Here is a 15,194-nt window from a genome sequence, read left to right on the forward strand (position 1 = left end):
GAAGAAGAAGGTAGACCTGACAACTTTTGAAGAGTATGACTAAGTTGAGCAGTAAGATTGTCCTAAGACTTCGAATCAGTAATCGGTGGTCTGGAAGCAGATGGTTAAGTGACAGATGTGGAAGATGTATCAGCAAATGCATTATGTGCATAGTCAGGACGTCTCCATTTGCCCTAGCAATAATCCTCAGTATGTCCTGTCTTACCATAATAGTTGCATTTCCAATTGGACCTATCAACACCACAGTCAGTACAGTACCACACCACCACGAACACCATGGGTTACACCATGATTACGACTACGACCACCATTGTGAGTACCACTGCGTCCATTACGAGGAGTTCCACGAGTACCATCACTAGTGACTAAAGCAGATGACTCCTTAAGAGAAGGAGTTGAGTGCGTAAGTGAGACCCTCTGAAGTAGGAAGTTGTTCACTATCCTGAATGTGATCCTTGAAGGTAATATACTCTGAGTTAGACAACAATAGTGCAACTTGAAACTCTTTTCGTTGACGTTGTTGAACTTCCAAATCAGTGCTTAGTGGTTTATAAAGCAACAACTCTTCCCACATACCTTTTAGACTATCGTAATGTTTATTTAGGGGTTTATCACCCTGTTTGGTAGTGAACATATGTTCAAATAACTCAAACACCGTAGTCACATTACTCTCTTGAGAGTACATCTCTGCAAGAGAGCTTCAAATCTACTTTGCAATATCAAAGAGTTAGACATTGGAGGCCACAGATGGTTCCATGCTTAACAAAATCTAGGTCATAACCAATGAATTTTCACTCCACCAATCTCCGTAGTTCTGGGAATCCTCAGAACGAGGATCTTTAAAAAGGTACTTCGCTTTCTTCTTTCTCGTAAGAACACCTTTATAGCATGGGACCAAGAGTGATAATTATTTCCATTCAACCGTACCAAGGTAATTTACTTGGTTGAATCATCACTTGGAGAGCTACATTCATCCATGAGAACAACCACGAAGAAGAGAAAATACACAACGAGAGAGGCAACAACCGGTGGAAAAGACACCGCAATAAAACCTTCTAAAAAGTCCGAAAAAAACAGCACTACGGAGTCTCAAAACGCAATCACAACCAACCACAAGTACACAACCACACCCTAGATACACATCTAGGGTTTATCTTGCACGACTATAACGAACCGAAGCTCGTTTCAACACAAAACTGTAGGAAAAAAAAACTGCAGAAATAAGGGTTTAAAAACCCAAAAAAAATAGGAGAGAAGGAAGAAAACTCTGCTCTGATATCAAGTAAAAAACCAAAAACAGTCTAGAGTAAAAGGAAGAGGAGAAAGAAAAGATTGGGGAGAGAGAGAAAGATAGCCGAATACTACTGCCAGTAGGGTTCGGCTCTCTTAAATATATTAACAATACCAAAAAATAGAATAATGTGTGGGGACACATTATGTGGGCCCATATTGCTGCCGAACATAATATAAGTCCTAGGGGCTGTCACACAAACAAATAGAAGCCCTAGGGGCTGTTGTACACCAGTTCACAGAAACAGATTCTGCAGAATTTCTAACAAATAAAACCAGAACAAACAAGAGAAAAGGAACCCAACCAAAGCATACCCAATCGGATCTCAGCTGAATATATTAATTGAGAGATGTTTCTCAAGTGAATTAAAAAATATTTTTGTTCTCGTCTTCCTATTGGCTTTGGTGATGATGGTGATAATTCTTGTGGACTTCTCATCTGTTATTTCTCCAATAAATATTAATCTCAAATTAGCTTTTTTGATACCCTTTGGTACTTCTCAGTTGAGGTATGCATAGAATTTGTTAGGGCTGATGTTGTGCATTATTTAGAAATTAGAATCTGAACCTGAAAATTTTCTTCTGATTTCTCATTTTATTTGGAGAAGAATGATACTTTGCTTTGATCTAATTACTTTCCTACTTAAAATAATTGTCCTAGACCTTAGCAGTATCATTTGTTAATGTTTTAGGATCCTTTGCTCGGAGATTGGCACAAGAATTCCCCATGTGGCAGGTATTTTACATTGAAATTGATACACAATTTGGTTTGACTTTTAAATTTATGTTCATGTGAAGTCTCTTATTTTACAATTTGAAAATTTTCATGGTAAGAAGCCTATATCAGTGGTCACAGCACAGCTTTAGAATGCTCCTGCTTGGCACTTCATCGTCCGTTTCTACAATAGTTTGCTGCTATGATTACTCGATTATATCCATTTTATGACAATCTATTTTGTACTTTGTAATTGGATTTATTGAAATATCTATTTATATTGACTGAGTTACTAATGCATATAATTTCCAAATTTGAAATTATGCTCTAAATTTTTCCTGTCATTTCCATTATGCTTCTGAGTCCACCCGTTTCTGCTTCCACATTATACAACTAGGGTCTTGATGATGATCATCATGAATACATACATGTTAACTATCTATTATTGAAAGAGTGTTCATATCCACTTCACTATCTCAATACACGTTCTTTTGGGCCTTTCGCTCATTCTTTTAGAACCTTCAACCTGTGTATTCCTTCTAACTGGGGTTGTATTTGTCCTTTGTAAAACATGCCAAAACCAGCTCAATTGACTTCCTCTTTGTTTATCGCTACTCTACATTTTCTCATATTCTTTTATTTCTTAGTTTGTCTTTCCTAATCTTTCCTCTTATCCATTATAGCATCCTCATCTTTGTTGTTCTCAATTTAGTAATGTGATGCTTCTTGACCATCCAACGTTCAGCTCTATAAAGCATAGCTACTCTTATCACCGTTTTATAATTTTTTCGCTTAATTTGATTGGTATGCATTAGTCATTTAAAAATAAAACATAAAAAATAAAGAAAAATTTAAAAATTATAAAAAATGTGTATGTATCATACATTAGACATTTATTCTAAGTCTTCAATATATTTTTGATCATGAAAATACTCAATTGAATATCTATGCAAGATAACATGTTTTCACACATAATTATAATGTTATGCTGCTAAAAATAATCAACATAGTTTTTGTTCAAAATAGCACGCTATTAAAAAAAATAAAAAACCATAACATCAAGATATTAATATCAAATCTCATATTTTTGTATCATTGAATCCTTTATTATGTATCAAATCTCACATCAAACAATATTTAGGAACCAAATCACTAACAACCATAAGGCCACAAAACAAAAATGTTCAATTTTTTATTTTTTTATTGAAGTTGGGGGGGGGGGGGGGGTTAAAACGAATAAAGCAATATATATATTTTTAAATACAAATTTTATCATTTTAATCGCCATAGATGCAAAACATGTTGTAAATGTGTTTTTTTTTCAAAGAATGACATTTTTGTTAATATGCATAGCACTCTAGTGCCTCAACTTAAGCATCCAGCTTTGACTTTATGAGCAACATCTTCTTCAATTTCTCCATCGTTATGCGTAATGGGTCCAAGATAATGAAAATTGTTGTTTCGGGGGGCCATCAACTTTTACTGAATGTACCTTTTCATAGACATCATCATTGTTCAAAATAGTAAAATTTATCGACCTAGACAAATACGATACCTTGACCTCGAAACATTGAATTTTTCAAAATGTATTAGAATGTTTCAATCGATAAAATATCAGTTTTTCTCTTGATCGAAACTGTTAGAAGATTAGGGTTAAGGAGAAGAGGAAAATGGAGAAGAGAATGAGTTGGTCACACCCAATAGGGTTTGGTTTCTCTTTTTTATTAAAAACATGTGGTTGATCTTGTGGGCTTAAGTATTGAGCCAACACGACCTTGCATTAATGAGAAATCCAACATAGGTCGTGTGGGCTTAAGCATTAGGCCCACACGACCTTGCATTAATGAGAAATCCAACATAGGTCGTGTGGGCTTAAGCATTAGGCCCACACGATATTAAATAAAAACTCTTAACACTCCCCCTTAAGCTGGAGCATACAAATCTGATATGCCCAACTTTGTGAGAACATCTTCTAACTTATTTTCTGACTTGATATAGGAAGTAGATATCTTTTTAGCCATCATCATATCACGAATAAAGTGGCAATCAACCTCAATGTGCTTGGTTCTCTCATGGAATACTGGATTACTATCTATAAAACTAGCAACCTGGTTATTACAATATATAGGCATAGGAGTAGGAACTTCAATCCCCATCTTCTGTAGAGGACTCCGAACCCAAAGCATCTCATATGTAGTATGTGTCATCGCCCTGTATTCTACTTCAACGCTAAAACGAGTTACAACTTGTTTTTTACTGTACCAAGTCACCAAATTACCTCCCATGATGGTATAATACCTAGAAGTAGATTTACGATCAGTCCAATTCCCTGCCCAATCAATATCTAAGAAGCCAGCAATGGATATAAGAGGTGACCCCTTTATAATAATCCTTTACCTGGTGACCCTTTTAGATAGCTCAGTACCCTAAATAAAACATCCCAATGAGCTTGTCATGGAGCATGTATAAATTGACTAACTACTCCCACAAAAAATATAGTATCTGGGTGAGTGACAGTCATGTAGATTAGTTTGCCAACTATCCTACGGTAACGCGTTGCATCAGGATAAATCCCCCCTTTCTTTGGAGCAAGCTATTTCAATACCCAAGAAGTAGCGAAGAAGATAGTCTTTAGTGTGAAACTATTTGGCTAGATGAGTCTTCAAATCTAAAATACCATTAGGATAACTTCCAGTGATAATGCTATCATCCACATAAACTATCAACACAATAATTCCACCAGAAGAGTGCCTCATAAACACTGAATGATCAGAAGTAGACGTAACAAATCCAAAAACGAGAACAACTGACCTAAATTTATCAAACCAAGCTCTAGGCGATTGTTTCAACCTATAGATTGTCTTCCATATGCGACACATTAGTTTAGTCTTACCAAAGTCAACATATCCAGGTGGTTGCTCCATATATACCTCTTCCTGTAAGTCTCCATGTTGAACTGCATTTTTAATATCCGATTGATACAGGGGCCAATCATAATACACTGCAACAAAAATAAGAACTCTAATAGAGTTCAGGCGAGCCATTGGAGAAAAAGTCTTACCATAATCAACCCCATAAGTCTATGTGTAACCCTTGGCTAGAAGGCGAGTCTTCAACCTCTCAACAGATCCATTAGGAAAATACTTGACTGTATACACCCATTTGCACCCCACAGCCTGCTTCCAAGTGGAAGCGGAGATAGGTCCCAAGTATGATTATGATGAACGGTTGCAATTTCCTCATCCATAAAACTCTCTACCCAAAGGTGGATAATACCTGTGTATAGGAAGTAGGAACATAAATAGCAGACGAAGAAAGTGCAAACTAAAGAAATGAAGGGGACATCCGATGAAAAGACACAAAATGAGCAATTAGGTGCTCAGTGCAAGATCTATTACCTTTCCTTAAAGCAATAAGATTACTAGAGGTAGCAATAGATGCTGGTGGATGTGAAAGACCCACAAGTGAAGCTGATGAAGGATCTAGGGTTGGTAGAGAAGATGAAGGTATTTGGAAACGAGTGTGTTGAAATAATTGAAGAGACACAGTGGAAGGGTCACCTGCAGGAAGAATTGGAAGCACAGGAGATGTGGAAACTGTAGGAGATAGCTCCCCCTAACTAGAAGACACAAAATCCAAGTCAAATGAGGCAACAACAAAAGAAAAATAAGTTGTAGACTTAAAGAATGTCCACATCAGTGTTTACATGTTAGCGTTGAGTAATAGGACAATAACACCTATACCCTTTTTGTATACGAGAGTAATCCCGAAAAACACATTTGATGGATCTTGAGGAAAGTTTATCCAATCCAAAACTCAAATGAATGAAAAAAGCAAATACAACTAAAGACTCTATGAGTAATAGTAAAATGATGAACTTGAGAATAAACCAGATAGAAAGGTTATTGACCATTTAGAATTGATGATGACATGCGATTAACAAGATGACAAGTTGTGAGGACAACATCACCCCAATAAAGCTTAGGTACATGCATCTGAAACATAGTAGTGCAAGCAACATCAAATAAATGCCGATGTTTTCGCTCAGCAATATCATTCTGTTGAGAAGTATTAACACAAATGGTCGGATGAATAAGCCATTATCTGAACAAAAAGACTGAATAGAAGATTGCATGTATTATAAGGCATTATCAGAACAGATAATTTTCACAAGTTTGTCAAATTGGACTGAATTTTTTTTATAAAAAATCAACAAAACAAGAGGTAATTTAGTGAGATCTTTCAATAAGAAGAACCACGTCATACGAGAATAATCATCCACAAACACCACAAAGTAATGAAAATCAAATAAACTTTTTATTCTTGATGGACTCTAAATATCTGTATGAATTATTTAAAAAAGACTAGATTGAAGACTCTCAGTACGACTAGGAAAAAAACTATGGTGATGTTTGCCCAATTGCCAACCCTCACATTATAAAATTGACACTGAACTAACTTAGCAATAACACGACGTAAATTAGACAAAGACTCATGACCCAACCAATAGTGTCATTGAAGGGGTGAAACTGAAGCACTCAAGGCAGAAGCAGGCGAATTATGCATTAAATTGTATAATCCATCTTTTTCATGTCCCAAACCAATCATCTTCCTCGTCTCAAGATCCTGAAAGACACAATAAGAAGGGAAGAAGGTACAGAACATTGCAATGATTTGTACACTGATTAACAAAAAATAGAATAAAAGGAAAATCATAGACCAAAAGAGTAGAAGATAAGGGAAGAGATGAATTTGGAAAAACATCACATTTTCTAACCACATTACGAGTGGACCCATCGACTAGTACAATGTCAGAATTAAGAGAATGAAAATTATAAAAGAAACGAGATATACCAGACATGTGGGCAATAGCTCTTGAATCGATGACCTAAGATGAGGAAGACTTAGCAGTCATAAATGTGGGATTACCTGAAGTATTTGTGGGTAGAGTAGGTCCTGTAGTCAAGGTAGTCAACTTTTGAAGAATCTCTCTTAACTGTGTGGTAAGATTGGAAAATGTAGAGTTAGATGTCGTTTGAAAAGTGGAATCAATGAAACTTTGAGGAGGTTCTTCTTGAGCCTAATTAGCCAAGCAGGTTTTCCCCTATTTATCCTAACAAAATTGCTCAGTGGGGCCAGTGTAGCCACAAGGAACACTTCAAATCACCATTTTGACCTCCTTTACCACGGCCACCATGACTTCCTCTATCAACACCATTAGAAATCCCCAAATTTGTCATCCGAGAAGTAAATTGAATTGCACAGAGATAAAAAAAAAATCTCAAAAAAATATAGAGTATCCCTTGGGATATTCGAGGATATGCGGTTAGGGTTAAGAGGCCAGCGAAACAACGATTAAAATAAAATCGCAGAACCCCAAAACACCCAAAAAAACTGAGATTCGAGCAAAATAAGCCAAATAAGTCTTCTTTTTGTTGTTGTTGCAAAAACACTGCTCACACAGAAAACATTGTTCACGAGTACTATACATGCGACATTGTTCACATATTTTTTTTAAACTGCATTTTTAGGCTTCAAAACTATCCTCCAATTCCCCAATCATTTATAACATCTAGGTGCAAACAAACAAACCTCAAACACCTAATCCCCTTTTGGAACCAAGGCCTTAGGGTTTGGAAGTACCAGATTAAAGGGAGAAAAGAAAGTGATTAAGAAAAGGGAAGAAAATAAGAGAAATCAAGCAGGTTTAATAGTAGAAGTTCTCTGATACCATGTTTGAAGATTAAGGTTAAAGAGAGAGGGAAAATAGAGAAGAGAATGAGTCGGTCACACCCAATAAGGTTCGGCCTCTCTTTTATATTAAAAACATGTGGTTGGTCGTGTGGGCTTAACTATTGGGCCCACACTACATTAAATAAGAACTCTAACAGAAACATTGCCTCCATACGAGATTTTAAACCTTGGTATTAGTACTGAATTTACATTCCACACAATCAATCTGGTTTTGCTTATTTTAATGTCCTTGGACTCCAACACCTCTTCCCATAATTCTAATCTTGCATTTTCTCTCTAGTCTCAGCAATTGATACCAGTGTACTACATTCTTTGCAAATAAAATACACCAAAGTACATGCTCTTGAGCATGAGCAATTACTTCTATAATTAGAGCAAACAAATAAGGAATCAAATTATGTTATATAAATTTTTTGATCAATGTTTGCATTGCATGATTGTCTTTGGTGAAAGTAATTACAGCAAACAAATAAGGAATCAAATTATGTTATATAATTTTTTTGATCAATATTTGCATTGCATAATTGTCTTTGGTGATAATATAGAGAAACTTAATGTGCTTATATTTTTTTATGCAGTTTCTCTTGGTAGATTTGCGTTGCCATGGTGATTCGGCAAATATTAAGAAGAGACCCCCTCACACTATTGCCTCTGCCGCTCTTGATGTGTTAAAACTGGTGTGTAATTTATGGCCATTAGTTGTAATCTTCATGAATTTTGCCCTTGTGCATATTTTTTCCCCTAAGATCTATGCTTGCTCAAAGAATATTAAGTTATTCTTATGTGCTGTATTATCTCTAGGGGATGCAATTAGGATTCCATATCAATGCACACATAAGTTGATTTACATTAGTAACTACTTTGATTGCATGTAAGAGTACAAGAGAAGTCTTTCACTTTCCTCTCTAGGAATAGAAAAATGTGTCTTTGACATGGAAATGATGTCTTCAATATTTATTTGATCATTCCTTCCATAAAAATGATGATCATGTACATGTGACATGCAAAATTACATGGTCGCAAGATTTTCATGGAAGTTGTCTGCCAACTGGTTGTGTGAGTTTTCTTACATACTAGAATGGAAGCTGAGGTGGCAGACCAAAATGGGTTCACGTTTTTTGCAATCTCACCCTCTCCAAGTGTCAATTTTGAGTGGAAATAGGTCTCCACGACATTGCAAAAAGTGCAAGGCTCTTTCATTATTTTTAATAAATATAGCAGATTTTGTAAGACACCAAAAAGAACAGTTTTTTTTTTTTAATTATTTAAAGATAAAACTTTCAAGGGGTGTCATTCATTGTGGAGACAAGTTGGATAGATGTGAGCCTCACCATTTTTCCTATCCAATGGATGTTCTAGAATTGGCAAAACCAGCCCTCCACGTTGCAAAAATATTGTGTTTAAATGGAGAAGAAAACTTAATGGGTCATCTTGAAAACCATGTTATTAAATTTTGATTTTAACAAAATAAATGAACATTCCTATTTTGATAGGGATAAAAATGCTGTTATCGGAAATTGTATTCATTTCCACCATGCATTTTTCTAATAAATTGTAGTAGATAAGATGTGTAGTGAGGAATCCCATTTACATAATTTTTGTTGGATAGGAAAGTGGGCTAAGTGGTTATTAGTGGATGATGGCTAATTTTGAACTAGGTGGTTGTTAACACTCACATATCTTAGCAACTTTGTGGAAGTTTTTAATATATTGAAACTATGGATGATACATTTCTTAAAAGATCCAGATTTTCTTATTTCAGTTTGACAACGCCATATTTGCTTGTAAAGGTTAAGATTTTCTTTGTTTGTTCGTTTTTTTTTTTTTTCCGGTATAAGTACGGCTTTATGTATTGATCTTATCATCTATATGTTTGCCCTATTTTTACCTGCAATAGGCCAGACAGCTTAGAGTAACACCTCGAGTTTTAGTTGGTCACAGCTTTGGAGGCAAAGGTATATTTGTTACTGCCACCCTAACATGTCAATACCTTATTTCGTAATTGCAGCGGACACATATTGCATAAATTACTTGTAAATATCTTAGAGATTAGGCAAAATAGTTTAAACAGGTTTTCTCTAAATTTTTTTGCAGTTGCCTTAAGCATGGTTGAACAAGCTGCAAAACCTCTCGCTCGTCCCGTCAGAGTATGTATGATTGCAGTCCATTAGATATTCTTAGATGTTTGTTTTAAACAGATGATTGCATTGGCCCCATCAAGGTTAGAACACATTGCATGTTTATGTGTCACGTGTTCTTGTTCACTTTCTGTTAATAATATCTCTGCTGAAGGTTTGGGTACTTGATGCTACACCTGGAAAAGTTCGTCCTGGTGGAGATGGAGAGGATCATCCAGCTGAACTAATCGCTTTCCTAAGCACAATGCCAAAGCAGGTGTGCTCTTACTGTTAATGGCTCTATCCTATGTATTCCTTCCTTTCCAGGATGTGTTTCTTTCCAGATAATGTCCCTATTTGTGTTAAATGTTATCTCATCTTTACATCTACTAGAAGGTGGCATGTGCAAATGCACATGTATCAAAAGGGCTTATTTGTAATTTAAAATATTGATTAAAGGGTTTATTAATTAGATAGTAAAAGTAGGATATTTTTGTAATTTTGAAACTAAACAAACAATGTCATTCAAGGGTTGAGAGTTGCAATTTTCTGGGATTTTTACTAAAATGACCCTGATTGTATTAAATTTAAATATAAAAATAGGGCATTTATGACCACTCAAATTTTGGTGTCCATCCACTTCAACTTTACCTTCTCTCACGGAACCTCATTTTTGGGATCTAAATGTTTATAGATGCTAACTGTTGAGATTTGTGTTTGCTCTGCTGGTTATTTGTATTAGTTGCAGTTTATTTTGGAAATATTGCATGCAGCATATACACATCTCAACACTAAAATAGTCCAAATTACCGATAAACAAGATTAAAAAAATATCTACATTTTCATGAGATTTTGATATGATTTTGTAATTGGAATATATATTCTTTAGATTCATATTTTGTCTTTAATCTGTCTTGGGAACCTTCCCTCTAGAAGTCTTCATAAAGAAGGGATAAACACGTGGGGAATTCCCTTCACATTTGAAAGCCTCACAATGTTGCTCCAGGTTGAAACACCCCCTATTTTCTCTTCACTAATATAATACCTAGATTTTAAATTTTTGATAATATTCTCTAGTCATGATCTGATTCTTTTTTGCTTTTAATTTTATTATCAACTATTTTAAACTTTTAATTCCAATAAATGTATATAATGATCTTACTTTTGGGGTTAGGTTTCTTCAAAGCATGAAGTTGTGAATGCTCTGCTTCAAGAAGGATTTTCTAAAGATGTAGCACAGGTATGCAATTATCATCATTGATGCCTTTGTCTCAAATATTGGGTCTAGAATCATGAATCTTTTATTTTATTATTATTATTAGATTTAACTCTATCATGAGCCATATCTTCAGGGAGGGAATGCTTCATATTCTTCTTATTATTTCCATCCACATCATTTTAAGGTTTCCACATACCTCTTTTGAGACTTCATCCTTACCGAAGCACTTCTTTTCACAGTACCATCATTGGTCATTTTTTTAAATGCCGTCTTGATCAACTTTCCTTTATTTTTTATATGGCTGTAAAGTCCTTTGAGTGCACTCCTTTCTGGTTTTATCCTTTCTTAGTTGAACCACTGTTCTATCTCAACTACTTCATCTCTATTGAGTTCATTCTATGAAAATGTCCTTTCATTGCCCAACATTTAGCTCCATAAAGCATGTCTTGTCTTATTACTGTTTTGGAAAATTTCCTTTCAGTTCATTTAATACATGTGGAACATGATGCAGTCTAAGTTAGTTGCTGGAGTGAGTGAGTTAATTAGTTAGCTGTTTGTTAGAGTCAGTTAGTTGTTGAAGTTAGTATTGTTAGTTTCTCTTTAGTTTTGTTTTGTTACTTTAAGTTTTCATGTAAGGGTAATGTACTCATTTCTCTTGGGTTGTTATGTTTCTGTTATGCCTATAAATAGGCCATGAAATGTAGTTGTAAATCAGTTTTTAGTTGAATTGAATAGATTCGAGAGAGAGTTTTCTCTTCCAACTTAACTTCTCAACTTCTCTTGAAGTTTTCACAAAAATTAGTCTAAATTTTCAGATCTGATTGCATCATTTGGTATTAGAGTGAAAGGATTTCAATTTAATTTGGAGAGAAGTTCAGTCCTATTTCCGATCTGTTGAAGACTGCATATTTTCAGATCTGTTGAATTGCAGATTTTTAGATTTGCCAAAGATTACGAATTTTCAGACGTGTTTCCAATTTCAGATATGTTGAAATTGCAGATTGCCAGACTTGTTAGACTTTGGTGGTTCGAAATGAATCGACAACCACGAAGACGAGGACATGCCAATGCCACTATTAATCCAAAAGGAAATGTGGTAGCCTGAAATGGTTCAGTGCCTTTAACCTCCAATAGAGCTACCTTGAAGGCTTCAAACTCCTCGTTCTATGTCCGGCGACAATGATATTGAGCTCTTCTAGCTTTGAAATCCTTTTGGGATGAATTAGAATAGTAATTTTCGATTGAAAAATAGTATTAAGATAGATCTCTTGGAATTTCAAGTAACTTCAATCTGGATGCATTTGTTGATTGAATTAACACTCCTAAACGAGTTTTCGAGTATTATGAGTGTTAAAATAAGTCTATATGTGTCCTTTTTAGTCATTTCCTCTACTTAAATTATGTAATACCTTTTAAGCCTAATTAGGGCTAATCAATGGATTAACAATTTTTCTCTTATTTTTAACTTGGTATCAGAGCCCAGGTACTCTACCTCCATCAACCTCCCACCCCTTCTTCTGCGACAAACTCCATCGACCTACTCTTTGTTAAAACAACACCCTACACTCGTCTTCAATTCATATCACCCTTATAGGGGTTCTCCATCGCAACATACCCCAATCGCATCATGCGATAGGGAGTTAACAACTGTTTAGAGCCTGTGATCAGGCAATATTCACAGCAATGGCTTTGTTTAAGACTTACGACACCCATAGTGACTGTCTTTGAACCTTGCGACTCCCAAAGTAGCTTGTTTCAACTCTTGCGATCACAGTAAGCGATAGTTCTTGAGCAGGCGACACCAGTGGTGGCTGCTCTGCCTGGTACGACGTTAGTAGATAGTTGTTTGAGCCCTGCGATCACAGCAGGTGCTTGTGCGACACTAGTGGATGGTTATCTGGGTTTTCTTCTTTCCTTTTTGATCATAGCAGGTGATTGTTTTCAACAGGCGACACCAGTAGGTGACTACCCTGCCTTGTGCGAAACAACAGATTATTGTTATGAGTCTTGAGATCACAGCAGGTGACTGATTTTTTATCCTTCGATTATCGTAAGGGTTATATGAGGGTGGCAATAGTGTTTTTGAACACCTACAGAGGTCTGTGATTATAGCAAGGTGTTGTTTGAAGCTGTACTAACAGCAATATTACTCCTTGAATCTCTACGCTTGCGAGAATGACTGCTCGAGTAACCCACAACAGTGTTTAATCAGCTCTCACGGCTTTTTTTGATCGTGTATTGTCACCTTTAGGGTGTTGCAGTCACTTTATCCTAGGAAGTCGTGTCCTCATCTTATTTGAACTCCCTTCCAACCAAAGTATTCGGATTCTTTGATGGCCTCTGAGACATCCTCTTCCTCGATCACTGGTGATAATAATGGATTGAGTGGTTCTCCTTCTCACTTAACCGACTTTCCAGGTAATCAAATTACTACCGTGAAATTAGATGGTCCTAATTATCTTCTTTGGGCATGATCAGTTGAAATGTTCATTGGTGGAAAAGGGAAGATCGGTTACCTCACAGGGGTGGACAAACAATGTGCACAGACCGACAGTTCTTACTCCCATTAGTTTGCTAATGATTCTATGGTCCGTTCTTGGCTAGTTACTTCTATGCAACTACACATTGCGGCTGGTTTTATGTTTTTCTCGACACCAAAACAGGTATGGTATTCCGCAAAGAGCATTTACTCACAACGTCCAAACAATGTCAGGATTTTCAACTTGGAGCGTGAGATTTCTTGTCTTTTACAAGGAGACTCTTTAGTTACCACTTATATATCACAACTATGTGCTTGGTGGGAAGAGTTGACCTTCTATTCCTCATCTAATGCCTGGAAGGACCCTCTTGATGAGACATTATATTCGTCGATTTTGGATAAGAATCGGGTTTTTCAGTTTCTAGTTGGTCTCCAGGATGAGTTTGAGTATGCGAGAGTTCATTTATTGGGTATGGATCATTTTTGGTCTCTACAGACCTCGTATTCGTATGTCTTGGCAGATGAGAGTCGTTGCACAGCTGTCCTACCTCATTCTTTGGGAGATCACTTTGCTATGTTTGCTCGCCTATCTTTTCCACAACCCTCCAGTGGGTCTATGCCTACCTGTCAGCGACATAAGTGTGATCATTGTGGAAAGTTGGGTCATGTGAAGGCTCGATGTTATGCACTTCATTGTTGGCCTAGTCAGCAACGTCAACAGTTTAAACGATCTTCAGCTCATGTAGTTTCTCAGTCGACTACTGATTCAATACCTCCTTCAGTTACTACATCCTCATCAGATTCGGTGTCTCTATCTCAGGCTAAGCTTGAAAAGTTCAGGAAATTCTTCAATCAGATGGAGACTTCATCTCAGCCGGTTTCTACATTCGCTCACTCAGGTACCTTTGCATCTGCACACAGTGTTTCCACCACTTCTTCACCATGGGTCATTTATTCTGGTGCCTCTGATAACATGACCGGTATGTCCACCCTATTCAAAACTTAGTGTTTGTTCTGGTCATCGCAAGATTCGCCTTGCTGATGGTTTTTTGTCATCTGTAGCTGATCAATGTCATTTTCCAGTTACATCTTCTTTATCCTTGACTAACACACTGCATGTTCTTCAACTCTCTACTAATCTTATATCTGTTAGTAGCATTACCAAAAATTTGAATTGCAGTGTAATTTTTTATCCTTTTCATTGTGTTTTTCAGTATCTAGGGTTGAAGAGGACGATTCGCACTGGACGTGAAGTGAATGGATTATATTTCTTGGACGTACCCGATTTACCTAGCACCTATTTTGCTTCCCAGATTAGTAGTAGTAGTCAATCTAATAAGGCTCTTGTAATGCGTTGGCATTACGGTTAGGCCACATTTCTTTTGGATATTTGAAACACATGTTCCTTACTTTATTTAATAATAACAATTTACTTGATTTTTCTTCTGAAATTTGCCAATTAGCTAAACATGTGCGTTCTTCCTATCCTATTAGTATGAATACTATTGCACCTGCTATATTTGACCTAATTCATTCTGACGTGTGGAGTCCTTCCCCGATCCCATCCATTCTTGGTTTTTGTTATTTTGTCTTATTCATTGATGACCACAGTCGTACCAC

General features: G+C 36.2%; 1 protein-coding gene across 4 annotated transcripts in view; it reads left to right on the top strand.

The window, feature by feature from the left end:
* Positions 1 to 15,194, top strand: part of LOC147404648 (alpha/beta-Hydrolases superfamily protein) — a 49,199-nt gene that overhangs the window by 21,173 nt on the left and 12,832 nt on the right. For 3 of the 4 annotated variants that reach the window (XM_086440680.1, XM_086440684.1, XM_086440685.1), the window contains 6 exons: positions 1,983 to 2,026; positions 8,338 to 8,436; positions 9,657 to 9,714; positions 9,854 to 9,906; positions 10,052 to 10,153; positions 11,051 to 11,116. In XM_086440680.1, the coding sequence (XP_086296806.1) occupies positions 1,983 to 2,026; positions 8,338 to 8,436; positions 9,657 to 9,714; positions 9,854 to 9,906; positions 10,052 to 10,153; positions 11,051 to 11,116 (422 nt within the window). The remainder of the gene's footprint in view (positions 1 to 1,982; positions 2,027 to 8,337; positions 8,437 to 9,656; positions 9,715 to 9,853; positions 9,907 to 10,051; positions 10,154 to 11,050; positions 11,117 to 15,194) is intronic. The other variant, XM_086440683.1, reaches the window with a different exon arrangement.

This window comes from Akebia trifoliata, chromosome 4 (genome assembly GCF_017979445.1).
Source record: "Akebia trifoliata isolate Shusen 1 chromosome 4, ASM1797944v1, whole genome shotgun sequence".
NCBI classification, from domain to species: domain Eukaryota; kingdom Viridiplantae; phylum Streptophyta; class Magnoliopsida; order Ranunculales; family Lardizabalaceae; genus Akebia; species Akebia trifoliata.